We start from the raw sequence: 13,230 nt of genomic DNA, 5'->3' as shown, positions 1-13,230 counted from the left end.
GGTTAGTAATAAGTTGCACCAATGCATTAAGGTTGTGCGACTTCTGCCATATGATCTTTAAAGGGGACTTGTTTTGGGGGTTGAATTTGGTGGGGAATATGCAGTTTCAAAATGGTACTATGCATTGGAATGTGTTGTTTATTCGCCCAGTGCATGATTGGGAAGTGGATGTGGTCTCTCAATTCGATGAGGTGCTTTATTCCCAAAAAGTTTGGGATGTGCGGATACAATTTGTTCGAGTCCATCGAAAAGGAAGACATTTGATGTGAAGTCGTATTATCAGATTTTGTCTACTTCAGTGCAATATATTTTCCCTTGGAAGAGTATTTGAAAAGTTAAGGCGCCATCGAGAGTGGATTTCTTTGTGTGGACGGCGACTCTAAGAACTCCCCTGAAATTATCGACCGCCACAAAAAAACGACGACCTAGTCCCAACCCAAGCTTGACAATTCCTACGGCCCTCAACAGGTAACTGAAAACAACCCTAATTTAGATGATGGCTCTGATACCATGTCAATTGTACTGAATACCTCTCAATGTGAGGGTTGCTCGTATTATATAGAAAATTGTCTAGGTAATTACAGGCTGTATCTCAGCGATTACAGCAATCTAGGGAAACCAATAAGGCAACTAAAATCTATCTATTAATTACAATATACTATAGCTATAATACAAGAACATGTCATAACTAGAAAGACTAATTATGGCTAAATATATATGGACCGTATCTGATTGACATCAAGCAGTGTCTACAAGTTGGAGAAAGCATTATATGGTTTCAAGCAGTCACCAAGAGTGTGGTTTGGGAAGTTTTCTGATGTTATGACGTTGTCATGGATTTTGGTCTCCACTGTTGTCAGATGGATCATTTAGTTTTCCACTTACACATTGATGCTGGATACGTACTATTTGCTTATGTGGATGACATTGTGATTACTGGAGATGATTCTAGAGGCATCACCAGATTGAAACAATTCTTACACCAACACTATAATACCAAAGATCTTGGTAAAATTTGGTACTTCTTGGGAATTGAAGTTGCAAGATCTAAGCTAGGCATCAATTTGTCTTAGAGGAAGTATGTACTTGATATCCTCGAGGAGACAAGATTGCTAGGTGCTCATCTTGTTGACACTCATATGGATCCAAATAAAGTCGCAGTAATAGAGGCTACCAACTTCATGTCTCATACCAATCATCTTATTCGTTTGGAGGATCTTACCATATGATTGCAAAGGCACTCATTCTGATTGTAACAGTCATATCGTGGATTTTGGTTTATAGATGATAATCTCATAAGATCTAATTTGAACCAAAGATATCTCTGCCATTGGATGGCTGAGATGGAATTAAATAATAGGCAGCTCTAACTTATAGGTGCACTGCACTAACAGGTAGCACCAACTGAAAAAATCAGTTGTGCATGATGGTGGATAAGGAGTTACTCAGCAGGTTCTCAGGCACAAATACAGTTGAGTTTTCTATTGTGAGGGTCATCAAATAAAATTTCCTCGTCCATTGTAAGTTGCATATCTAGGTCATCGATGGTTCCACCTGAGCCCCTTCAACTAACCACTTAATTATATTAAAATAAGTTAGTAATTATCTTGGATCAAGCAACTTTATATCCGACATAGCATCACCATCCCAAAATCTTCCCTATAAATATTTTAACTTACATTTTTTTAATTTAACCTATATGGTCACCATAGATTACAAAAGAAACGCTCAGTTGTGGTTTCTGAAAAATAGCAGCTGGCTTCATTTGTTTGCTGCCTCTATGCTATAACAGTACCTCATTTCCAGAATTATGCTTGAGGTGATTGTGTTAAATGTAAACTCTGGCAGACTTCAGTTGATTTTCCTGAGAAAATATTTTGATCAGAGATCTACACATTTGAAGCCAGATTGTAGCTTCAAGTGCAGCATGCTTCAGTTGAGATCGCCCCCCTGCCCCTATAGAAATCAAAGCCCATCTCCACTGGACCAAGATACTCTGGACATTGTTCCAAGAAAAGAGGATTGCTGTTATAATTTACGCAAGAGGAATATTATGGTGATTAAATGGCGTGGTATGTGTAAGCATGGTGGAAAGTTGATCGACCATTTATTCCTACATTGTGAGGTGGCAATAGAGATATGGAGTGTACTTCTTCAACTATTTGGTGTTGATTGGGTTATGCCTAGTAGGGTGAGCGAGTGTTTGGGAAGTTGGAGAGGACAGCTGGGAAATTGCCTTGCGTTGCACATATGGCGCATGGTTCCATTGTGTGTGATGTGGTGTATTTGGAGAGAGCGGAATGCTCGAAGTTTTGATGACTGTGAGAGAGGATTGATCCATTTGAAGAAGTTGGTGTTATAAACGTTGTATTCATGGAGAGTGGCTTGGCCTACTCCAACTATTTCTAATCTTTCTGAATTTCTAGATTTATGCTCTTCTTTCTCTTCGGATTAGGGGTCTCTTGTATATTTCCTATGCACACAGGTTGCACCCCTCTGCGAGTTGTTTGAATATACATTATTTATATAAAAAAAAAAAAAAAAAAAAAGGTTTTGGTAAAATTGAACTTAGAGAAGACTTATGACCACATTAGCTAGGACTTTTTATTATACATGTTAGGGAGATGTGGCTTTGGGGAGAAATGGCGAAGGTGGATTGCGCACTACATATCGTGCACTACATATCCACAATTCAGTTCTATATTCTAATTAATGGTCATGCAATTTTTTTTTTTTAAATAGTTCTCGTGGTCTAAGACAAGACAACCCTCTCCACCCCCCCTCCCCCCCCATTTTTTTTCTGATTGTTATGGAAACTTCAAATGATGTCAACTGCTGAAAATGAGAACTTTATCTCTAGTTTCTCAGTGGGGGCTAAAAATGATGATTCTTTATATGTCTTTCATCTCCTTTTTGTTGATGATACCCTCATTTTCTATGAGACTGCTTCATATTATTTTTGTTATTTATGATGTGTTCCTTTATTTTGAAGTTGCTTTAGAGTTGAAGATTAATCTAGCTAAATTCGAATTGGTTCATGTGGGTGATATGTCGAATGTGAGTGGGTTGGCTTGTATTCTAGGCTATAGGGTCTCATCTTTGCCTATGAAGTATATGGGCCTCTCGTTGGATGCTTCATTCCAGGCTAAATTTATATGGGATACAATCATTAAGAAAATGGAGAAAAGATTTAGTTGGGTGGAAAAGACTCTACTTATCTAAGGGTAGTCAAGTAATGTTGATTAAGAGCACGCTTTCTAACCTTCCTACCTATTTCCTTTCCCTCTTTCCTATCTTGGTAGGTGTTGTTAACCAGTTAGAAAAATTGCAAAGAGATTTTTTGTGGGGTGATTTGAAGAATAAGTCTAAATTCCATCTTGTTTTTTTTCATAAGTAATTCCATCTTGTTAATTGGAAGGTTTCTCTCCAACTTGGAGGGTTGTGGATCAATAGTTTTCTTACTTTCTATTAGGCTCTATCGGAAAAGTGATTATGGAGGTTTGATGTGGAGAGACAGGCTTTCTGACATCAGGTAATGGATAAAACTATGATAGTTTGGCGGATGGTTAATGGACTAACTGTTTCATTGGGCATTATGGGGTGAGTCTTTGGAAACATATTGGGAGGGGTTGGGATGCCTTCTCTAGTTTTGTTAGTGTTGAGGTGGGTGACGACTCTCATACCAAGGCTTGGCACAACATTTGGTGTGGGGATCATTCTTTGAAGGAAACTTTTCCAAAGTTATTTTTCCTTGCAAGGACTAATGCTTTGGTGGCTGACCTTAGGATTATTCACAATGACGTGGTACATTGGAACATTAATTTTTTCAAATTGGTGCATGATTAGGAGATGGGCTTCGTTTCCACATTTTTCAATGTTTTGTATTCTGTTAGGATGGGTCAAGGAGGTGACAATAAGTTACGTTGGACTCCCTCGAAAAGAAGATCTTTTAAGGTTAAATACTTTTACAAAGTTCTTCTTGCAACCTTGAAGGAAATGAGTCAAAAGCATTAACAAATAACTAAAAACACAAAATATTTGCAAACTACTTTCACCTTTATATCACATCAAAACTAAAAAGCAAAAAGCACTTTCTAAAAAGTTTTATCAAACGAACCGACAAGTTTCTACTGAACAACGACCATTTCCTAAGTGGCCTTTTGACAATAGATCATCACCTTCACATGTCATGCTGATCACAATGAAGGCATTTAATTGCTAATGCACTAGACCTACCAGAAAAATTAAAAAAAGCAAATCCATACCTTATAGGAGAGAAACACTCACCTTCAAATTTGCAGCAACCTGTCATTTCGTTCAAATGGTTAAAAGGTGCAGCAGAACAAAACCACACTGATAAATGTCTGCAATACCGAATTAAAACGGGCAAAAGGCTTCTTGTTCTCACCCATGAAAACAGCGCTGAGAGCCCAACGCCAACTCCAATCCAAAAGAGTGGTGACCCTCTAGAAACACAGTCATGAGATCAAAAAGATACGAACATTATATAAGCACGAAACAAACACAAACAAGTTAAAAAGTTGATAAAAACACTGGCACAGTTGTGATATGCAGATAACTATATCTCAAGTTTTTTGCTTGAATTGTAAAAAGAAGATTTATGTGATATAAATGTTGACTTTCGTTAAAGAAAAGAAAAAAAAAAATTAAGATTCTTTTTTTTTTTTTTTTAAGGAGAAAAAATAAGGAGAGGGAAAGGGGTTTGCCAAACCCACCCACAATCTACTAAATAGTATTTCTATAAAATAAAATAAAATAAAAATACATGACCAAGTAAAACCCAAGAAAATGAAGTGCATAGTATAATTACACATATGACGGAGGAGGTGGAACTGATGGTTGTGGATTAACAGCAACTGAAGATGTCTCTTGATTGCTTGAACGAGAAATGCTAGCAAAAGGCCTCACATCTACCTTCTCTGGCATTGTATCCCGACCATAAGCACACATCAATACAGCTACATTTAAAACCTCACTAAGAACGACAATCTGTAGCATATACGACAAACAGAAAGCGAAACGAAAGTGTGTCGTACCGTCAGTTGCACGGGCTCGCAACGTGAGCCCAGGGTAGCAGTGGAGACACTTCACCCCAAAGAGGAGACGGCTATGGGTGCGAAATCCGGTGCCGACGCGGCGCTGGGGTTTAGGATGCGGCGGCGGCGCAGTTGACGCCTTCAGAAACGGAGTGGTTATCATCGTCGACCAACCTCGATGAATTCAAAGGTTTGAGCGCAGTCCGGTGGAGGTTATTAAGGAGTTTAAATTTCGAATTGGATTTTGAAGGGACTGTGACTCTGTGAGGGAGGGTGACGGTATCAGTGTGTATGATATGACGGTATGGATTTCTTTCCAACGTCCTTTGCTTTCTTCTTTCCTCGTCTTTTTGGGGGCTTTCGCCTTTTTAGGCTTTTTTTTTTTTTTTTTTTTTTTTGAGCTGCTTTTTCAGCTGAATAGCCTGAATGTAGGGTTCTAATGCTCAAACCAATGTCCTTTCTAAGAAGGGGCCGGCCCATTACTAAATAAATTTAGTGATAAGAAGGCTGGACCCATTTGTGAGTTTGACATTTGAGATTTGATATCTTGTTGAAATGTCTAAAGATTAGAACATCATGGAAATTACACATTTTTATTTCGTTTACAAATTTTAAAAGCTAATTTATATCAATTTCTCTTTAAATATAAAAAATATCAAATACGGGTACGGCAAGGTCATAACGCAGCTAGCCCCACCAGACAAATCAGGCTTTAGACATGGAGTAATGATATGGTCTTACTCGCGTGCTTGAACAGTAAGCACGCCACTGATGTAGAACATGCCACATTTGCCCCAAAATTAAAAATTAAAAAAACAAAAAAAAAAAAAAAGACAAATTCGAAAAATGCGTCAAAAACCATTCCCATGACACCATTTCCCTCCAAATTTTTCCTCAAACCCATTCTCCCTCCACTAGCACCAACCCATTCTCCCCCACTAGAACCAACCCATTCTCTCCCACTGGAACCAACGGCATGATCTCCTCTCCCCACCATCACTGTCGCCGCTGGCCCCAAACCCTTTCCCCCAAAAATCACATTTCATTTCCCCCCTTTTTCTCCCCCCACCAGCACCATGCATCCTCTCCTCTCTCAACCGTCACTACCGCCAATGACCGCCTCCACTTCCTTCCATCAACTTTAGTCAGAACCCATTCCCACACAAGAGGCAACTCTCCCCATTGTCACTGCCGTCGACAACCCCAAACCCTTCCCCCGAAAATCACATTTCATTTCGCCCATTTTTCTTTCCTAGCCCATTTTCTCCCCCCACTGGCACCATGCATCCTCTCCTCTCCCCACCATCACTGTCACCAACGACCACCTCCACTTCCTTCCATCAACTCCGATCGAAACTCATTCCCTCACGAGAGGTAGCTCTTCCCCCCTCCCTTTTCAAAAAAAGAAAAGAAAGAAAAACCCTCATTTTTCTAAAACCTAAAATGCTCTCCAATCCACCATCTTCACCACTACCTACGACTACTAATTTCACTATCGCAATGGAACTAACAATGGGCTCCATGAACATCGAGAAGGCCATCGATGCAATTCGTTCTTCAAGCCCCAACTCGACAAATTCGGCCATGCGTCCACCAGCTGCTACCCTCACTCGTGGCCAATCCCCTTCGGTCACCCCTCCATCAGTTGCTACACCAAATTGTGGTAAGCTCACACTCTTCAAAAAATTTTATCACTAATCCTCAGAAATTGTAATGAGTGTGTTGAGTTTAATGTGCTGGAAATGCATAAATTACTGTTCACAACACTGCTCATCGTTATGTTTATAGAATTCTGAGAATAATATGTTGGGATCTATGCGTATGTTTGACAAAGTAAACTTCAAAAATTTTCTTTCTACACAATGGATTAAAAACGATTCCCAAGACCTTTTTGCCACAAGATAACCATATTTAAATCTTAAGCAAACATATAAGTTATAATTACTAACGTGTAGATTCGGCCTCTCCTAGGCATGAGGTTATAGAAGTATCATTTGATTCTTTTGTTAGTGTTGGACTGAGTAATTAAAGTTCCAACATATTTGCAAACTTCATGTACTCATCCATACCATCTTGCCTTCATTGCGTTCTTCGTGAACTTTAAAACCATCTTTATGTTTTTCATCATATTTACGAAGTATTTCTTGAACACTTGATTGTATATCAAGAATATCAAGATCTTCCATCAAACAGTGTATATATTTATTCATAGGATCTTTTATTTGATCACTGAAGATGACTGTGAGTGTGGGTTCACAAAGCTTTCTCAAAAACAAGAGAAAAAATAGAAGCAAGAACTTTGGAATCAAATTCCCCTTCTTTGGCCGTGTATATTCTCTAAGGCAGAGTGAGGTTGTGTTTTTTGTCTTTCACTAAAATCAAAAGCTTTAAACCAAAGGTATAGTTTTGCCTTCACCTGCTCTACTATTTATAATACTAGGTGTAACACCCCTGACCCATTAGGGTTAGGTTTACTAACTTGATCTTTCAAAGGCGCAAACTATTATAAGGCTTTCCAGAGCAATTAACTAAATGTAGAAATAAGTACACGATAAAAATTTATTGAATATGGAAACATTTCTTCTAAACAAGTGAACTACCAACAGAGTTCTAAAGAAATCCAAATAGCCAAACTTTGTGCTAGTGCACTTATTATAAAAGAAAACATATTCGTGACATAAGCCTGTGGTCCTCCTAACTCCCCATTCCAGCCTCCTATTCCTTCATGCTTATTCTTTGAAAACAAAAATATAATAAGGGTGAGCAAAAACAGTGCAGAGTAAGTAGATCCTCAACCATAAAACAGTTGAGTTAAAAATCGTTTTCTAAAATACTTATTTTTCTTCTATGAAATCTCTAAGACAAAATATTTTTCTCTTTCAAAAGGACAACAATTAATACTCATATAATAAATAAAAAATCATTCTTAATAAAGTTGTTCTCTTAATAGGACCCATGTATATTGTTATCCCTGTGTACTAGGGTTGCGCGGTCTTTATGACTGTGGCAGCGCCTATGGCCGCAGACGTGCCTTTTGGTGCCAGGCAATTAACTAAGGTGCATGATGTGCAAATTATAATTACTCGCAAGTGCACGAGTCGTGTGTGGTACAGATTTTGCAAGTGCGAAGTCGATCCACAGGGAATTGTGTTTGTGTAAATAAACTTCTATCTAAATCAATTATATCTTAACCTAGTTCCGAATGATTTTGATTTTGAAAATAAATAAACATAAACTAAATAAAATAAAAATAATCAAAAGATAAACGGCTAAGGTTTTAGAATTCACCTCACTAAATCAAAGCATACATTCTCATGTTTTCATTCATGCATCCAACAAACAATTAAACTCTATATATGTCCTATTGCTTTTTATAAATCAATTAAATCATTCAACGAATCCATCTCTATTACAAATCACAACAAATATCTAATTGAGATCAAATCATCCGCTCTATCCATAAATCACAATGGATATAAGTCTCAATCAAATCATTCGATGTATCTGTTGGATGAAACACAATGAATACCAACGTTTTCATGATTTATAAACAACAATCAATCACAATTTTGTCACACAATTGAATTGAAATGAACATATATTACATTAAATGATGGATTTGTACGAACAAAACATAAAAATATAAAACTAATCAATGGCAAGGCTTCATCTTCAACCTTAGTTGAAGATTTAGCCTCTCATGACACAAGGAATCATAAAGAAACTGAAATACTTCATTGAAATTGACAAACTTATAAAAGAATTGGAGTTCAAAGCTCCAAAAACCCAGAAAAGTCAAAAATTGACAAAGTACGACACCCCCGGCGCGTCTCCGTATGTTTACAATAGAAAAGAATGATATTCATAAACTTATTTTAGGGTTTCAACACTGTCAAGTTGGCCGAGTGCGCTCAATCGCACTCATGGTGCGCTCAATTGCACTCGTGCATTACTTTCCACTTTCAATGGGTGCGTGTGTGCTCTATCGCACTAAATGTGTGTGCGAGCGCACTATCTTCGGAATTAACCAACTCTTGTGAAACATGACTTTGTAGATCTTTGAATTAGTTTTCTAATGACACTAAGACCACTTCAATCCGACTCTAGAACTCCAGATATGGCCTTTTTAGTGGGACTCGTCGGGTGCGAATAATCTCTCAATCCAAATTTGCTGCTAATGCTCCCTAAAGTATCTTAAGGCCCAGAATTGATGGAATGAGTTGCATTTTTCCCTTTAAAGGTGCATTTTTCTCTTAGCAACATACAAAACACTAAAATACCAAAACTAACCAAAACATCAAAAAATAATAAAGTTAAAGGCTTAGCAAATGCAAATGAAGGGGGTCCAAATATGCAATATTTGACACTTATCAAATGCCCCCCAAACTTACATTTTGCTTATCCCTTAGCAAAACAAAATCAAAATATGAGACATAAATCTGCTGTCATGAGAGAAACAATTGCATTTAACGTATGCAACAAACCTTTTAAACCCTAAGGCATCCTTAGAGGACGAGTGAAGTTTCGTGAGGGTTTAACAGGAATGATACCCACAAACATTTTTAGCACTATGTCATTGATAAACACAAATTTTCACACAAACACATGGTTCTTACATCATGAGCACATTTAACAAAGTGAACACCACAATCACATCATCAAGTCAACCACAAATCATTCAACTCAAATATGGAAATTTTTTAGATAATACATGTTCCAATAAGTGCAATGTGAGACTAACATACAATCATGAGGCTTCAATTTTCTCAAAGTTAGGTGTACCTCAAAAGTTATAAGAATTCACTCAGATAAACACAACCAAGGCTTAAGTAAAGATATGCATTTTTTTGTGTAGGCTGTGCGATGCTCGGCTCCATTAAGCTTTCTAATTGACCTATATAACGAGTGTTGGGGTAGTGAATCCCAAACCAGATGGTCTTAGGGCATTAGATGTAGAAACATCCCTAAGGGCTTAATACTCAAGTCAACAAAGGTACGAAGCCAAACTAATCATACGATCAACCAAATTAAATTTATCATCTTTTTACGTGAACACTCAATGCTTAGTGAGGCATGAGGTCCAATTACTCAATGAGAAGCTCAAACTGATTTTTTTTTTTTTTTTAGCACATAAAAATAAACAAATAACACAAACAAACAAACAGTGTGTTGTTCCACACTCCTAAACTTAAATGACACATTGTCTCCAATGTGTGTCAAGAGATATAATACTGTGAGATGAAGATATTGGAGTGTGCAAAGCCCGGGGCGTCTCTCAAACTTGAACACCAAAACACATGTTAAAAACTAACAGCAATATTCTCTTACATGAACAAACATCGAAAGGTTAATTGTTGTTAGAAACAAAAAGAAAATGACACGAAAATAAAATGACAAAAGAAAAAGACACAAAAATAAAATGCGGAAAATAAAAAATAAAAAATGCTGCACTTTCCCCAATCATTTGGGTGTCCGACCAATCCCTTCCACCCTTTCTTCTTAAGAATTTGATAGCCCTTTGGAAAGAAGTTTAGCCGTCTCAGGTAGCCTAGTTGCTTGCTTCAAAGGATCTTCTTAGGAACATGGTTCCTAGATTTGTGACCTTGTGTGCATAGATCCTTGAGAATTTCAGCATGAGACGACTCTTTAAGACATTGAAGAACTGAAGCTTTGGGTTCATGAATTGTCTCAAGAGGGATTTTGATGAAGAAGTGAGCTTCAATACTCACTTCTTTGTTAGTGGACAAATTTGGAGTTGACGGGGGATCAATGTGCTCAACCTGCTCCTCTTTTTCTTCCTCCTCATGTTTATCCATAATGAAAGACTTACCCATTGATGAAGATGATTTAGATGATGATATCTCAGTGGTTTCCCCATTTTTAGTTCGCATCTTAGGAGTGGAGTCCAACAGGGCATCAGCTTGCTCAAGTAACTTGTCAAGGTCTACGTCACACCCAAATTGAGCAAAGCACTTTCCCAATAGGTCCTCCAGTTTTGGCTCATCAACAGTCTCCTCATCTTTTTCCTCACTCCCAAGTATGGTGGTGGTTTGAACATGCTCATGTCCAGACTTGCTAGCATCTTCCTCGTTAATCATGTAATGGTTAATGAATGGACAATCACCTATTCGATGAGAAGGATGATAACAATATGAGCATGACTTATGAGGTGTGTGAGTGTGAGGAGGTTGGGTATAGGGCACGCCTAGCTGCCATGAGTTGGTCTACTCTCTCCTCTAAGTCATCAGCATGAGCAATAAGAAAATGTTGCACTAATGACTCTTGAAGAGAGTAATTGCAAGGTGAAGGTATGGAAGAATGATTATTAAACTGTGGATATTCAGGATGGTGCAGTTCATGAGATTGTAGAGCATAATTTCCCGTAGCATGAGCTTGCCACAAGAAATCAGAATGGTTGCTCTAGTCTGAGGTGTAGAAATTGGAAGTTGATTCAGACCGCGAACTGGAGAAATTGGTGTTCATCTACTCATATGAAAAATTGTCCTTAGGATGGACAATTACCTAAACTATGATAAGGGCTGGAGCAATATGAACATGGTCCATGTGGATAAAAATGGTGTGGGAAGTTGGTAGAAGCGGGTGTCCTACAACTAGGGGTAGCATTAAAATTACTAAAAGGAAAATTCATGCTTACTCTTACTCTTTAACATGCAAGTATCCCACGTGAAAAAGTGACCAAATATAATTTTTTTTTTTTTTTTTTCAAAATAGAATAAACAAAAATACAGAAAATAAAAAAAAATAAAAAAAAAAACATAAAAGGACAAAAAGAATTTGCAAACTTTTTTAACTTAGCTGCTTCTGGTCTGTTGAAGTTGATTTCTGAAAGTGTGCTCGAGCGTAGGTAAGTGCGATCGAGCACGAGTGTGCAATGTGCTCGAGCGCAGGTGTGGTGCGATCGATCGCACTGGTAGGGAGTGATTTTTCTGAAACTTCAACAGAACTCAAAAACAACCAAAGTTTTCCTTTTTTTTTTTTAATTATATTTTTATGGTTAGATAAAATCTCATAAACAAAAACAAATACAATAAAATAAAATTGCAAAAAGAAAAGAAGACAAAAATCTACCTAAACTAGTAGAAAAATAAAATTAATTCAAACAAAAATTAATTTTCACAAACAGACAAATCCGCAGCAACGGAGCCAAAAACTTGATGTGCAAATTATAATTACTCGCAAGTGCACAAGTCGTGTGCAGTACAGATTATGCAAGTGCGAAGTTGATTCACATGAGTTTGATGTTCCAATTGTTCTATATCAATTCAATTAGTTGGAGAATTTCATTTAATTGATTGTTTGGGTTTTCTTTGTCAAAACATTGGATATCCATTGTGATTCATTCTACGGATACATTGGATGATTTAATTTAAATTGGGTATCCTTTGTGATTTGTGCATGAATGGATACATTGGGTATTTTAATTAATTCTTTTAAGTAAAGTAGAACTTACATAAGATTTCGGATATATTATTGACCATGAGAATATGTTGCTATGATTTTGTGAGTGCAGATTCCACAACCTTAGTGCTTCGTTATTTGATAAATTTCACTTTGTTTAGTTTATGCTTTTCATTTTATATTCAAAAAAAAAAAAAAAAAAATCACTTGTCTTTTGAAACTAGGTGAAGATTTAGTTAGTTTAGATATATTTGGTTTTCATAAACACAATTCCCTATGGGTTCGACCTCGCACATGCAATACTATATTGCAAAACGATTCGTGCACTTGCGAATACATAACATAACCATCTTCCTAAGAAAGTCCTTCTAAGCAAGCAAGTTGGCCACCTAAGATGGCCAAGCACTCTTCCTTAATGCTATGAAGTTTTAAGCAAGAAAGGGTGGAAGAGATTAATTAGACATCTAAAGGATCGAGGAAAACACCTTTGACTTCGAACTTGAGCTTAAACAAGTCAAACCATAGAGAGATCAAGTGCAGTTTTTGTACATTCCAGACCTCCAGCGAGTTACTGGGTTTGAATCAATGCCCTGTACATTCAAACACACCAGAAGATTACTACACTCGAGCACATCTGATTACTCAAGTGTATTTGCACCATCCAGGGACATGACTAATTTAATTTTTAAATTATTTTTATTTTTCATTTTATTTTCCACATCTCAAGTCATGATTTCTTTTTCCTTTTTCCTTT

The 13,230-nt window shown here is 37.2% G+C and overlaps 1 protein-coding gene across 2 annotated transcripts in view; it reads right to left on the bottom strand.

The window, feature by feature from the left end:
• Positions 1-5,423, bottom strand: part of TIC40 (hydroxyproline-rich glycoprotein family protein) — a 61,245-nt gene extending 55,822 nt beyond the window's left edge. The window contains exons 1-4 of one of the 2 annotated variants that reach the window (XM_088515728.1): positions 5,058-5,423; positions 4,832-4,979; positions 4,409-4,466; positions 4,288-4,305 (exon numbers count right to left, since the gene is read on the bottom strand). In XM_088515728.1, the coding sequence (XP_088371854.1) occupies positions 4,288-4,305; positions 4,409-4,466; positions 4,832-4,979; positions 5,058-5,220 (387 nt within the window). In that variant the 5' untranslated portion in view covers positions 5,221-5,423. The remainder of the gene's footprint in view (positions 1-4,287; positions 4,306-4,408; positions 4,467-4,831; positions 4,980-5,057) is intronic. The other variant, XM_088515729.1, reaches the window with a different exon arrangement.
• Between the last annotated feature and the right edge of the window lie 7,807 nt (positions 5,424-13,230).

The sequence above is a fragment of the Corylus avellana genome, chromosome 4 (genome assembly GCF_965113065.1).
Source record: "Corylus avellana chromosome 4, dhCorAvel1.hap1.2, whole genome shotgun sequence".
NCBI classification, from domain to species: domain Eukaryota; kingdom Viridiplantae; phylum Streptophyta; class Magnoliopsida; order Fagales; family Betulaceae; genus Corylus; species Corylus avellana.
Note: the sequence above shows the minus strand (reverse complement) of the source record. Positions and strands in the feature narration are given on the sequence as shown.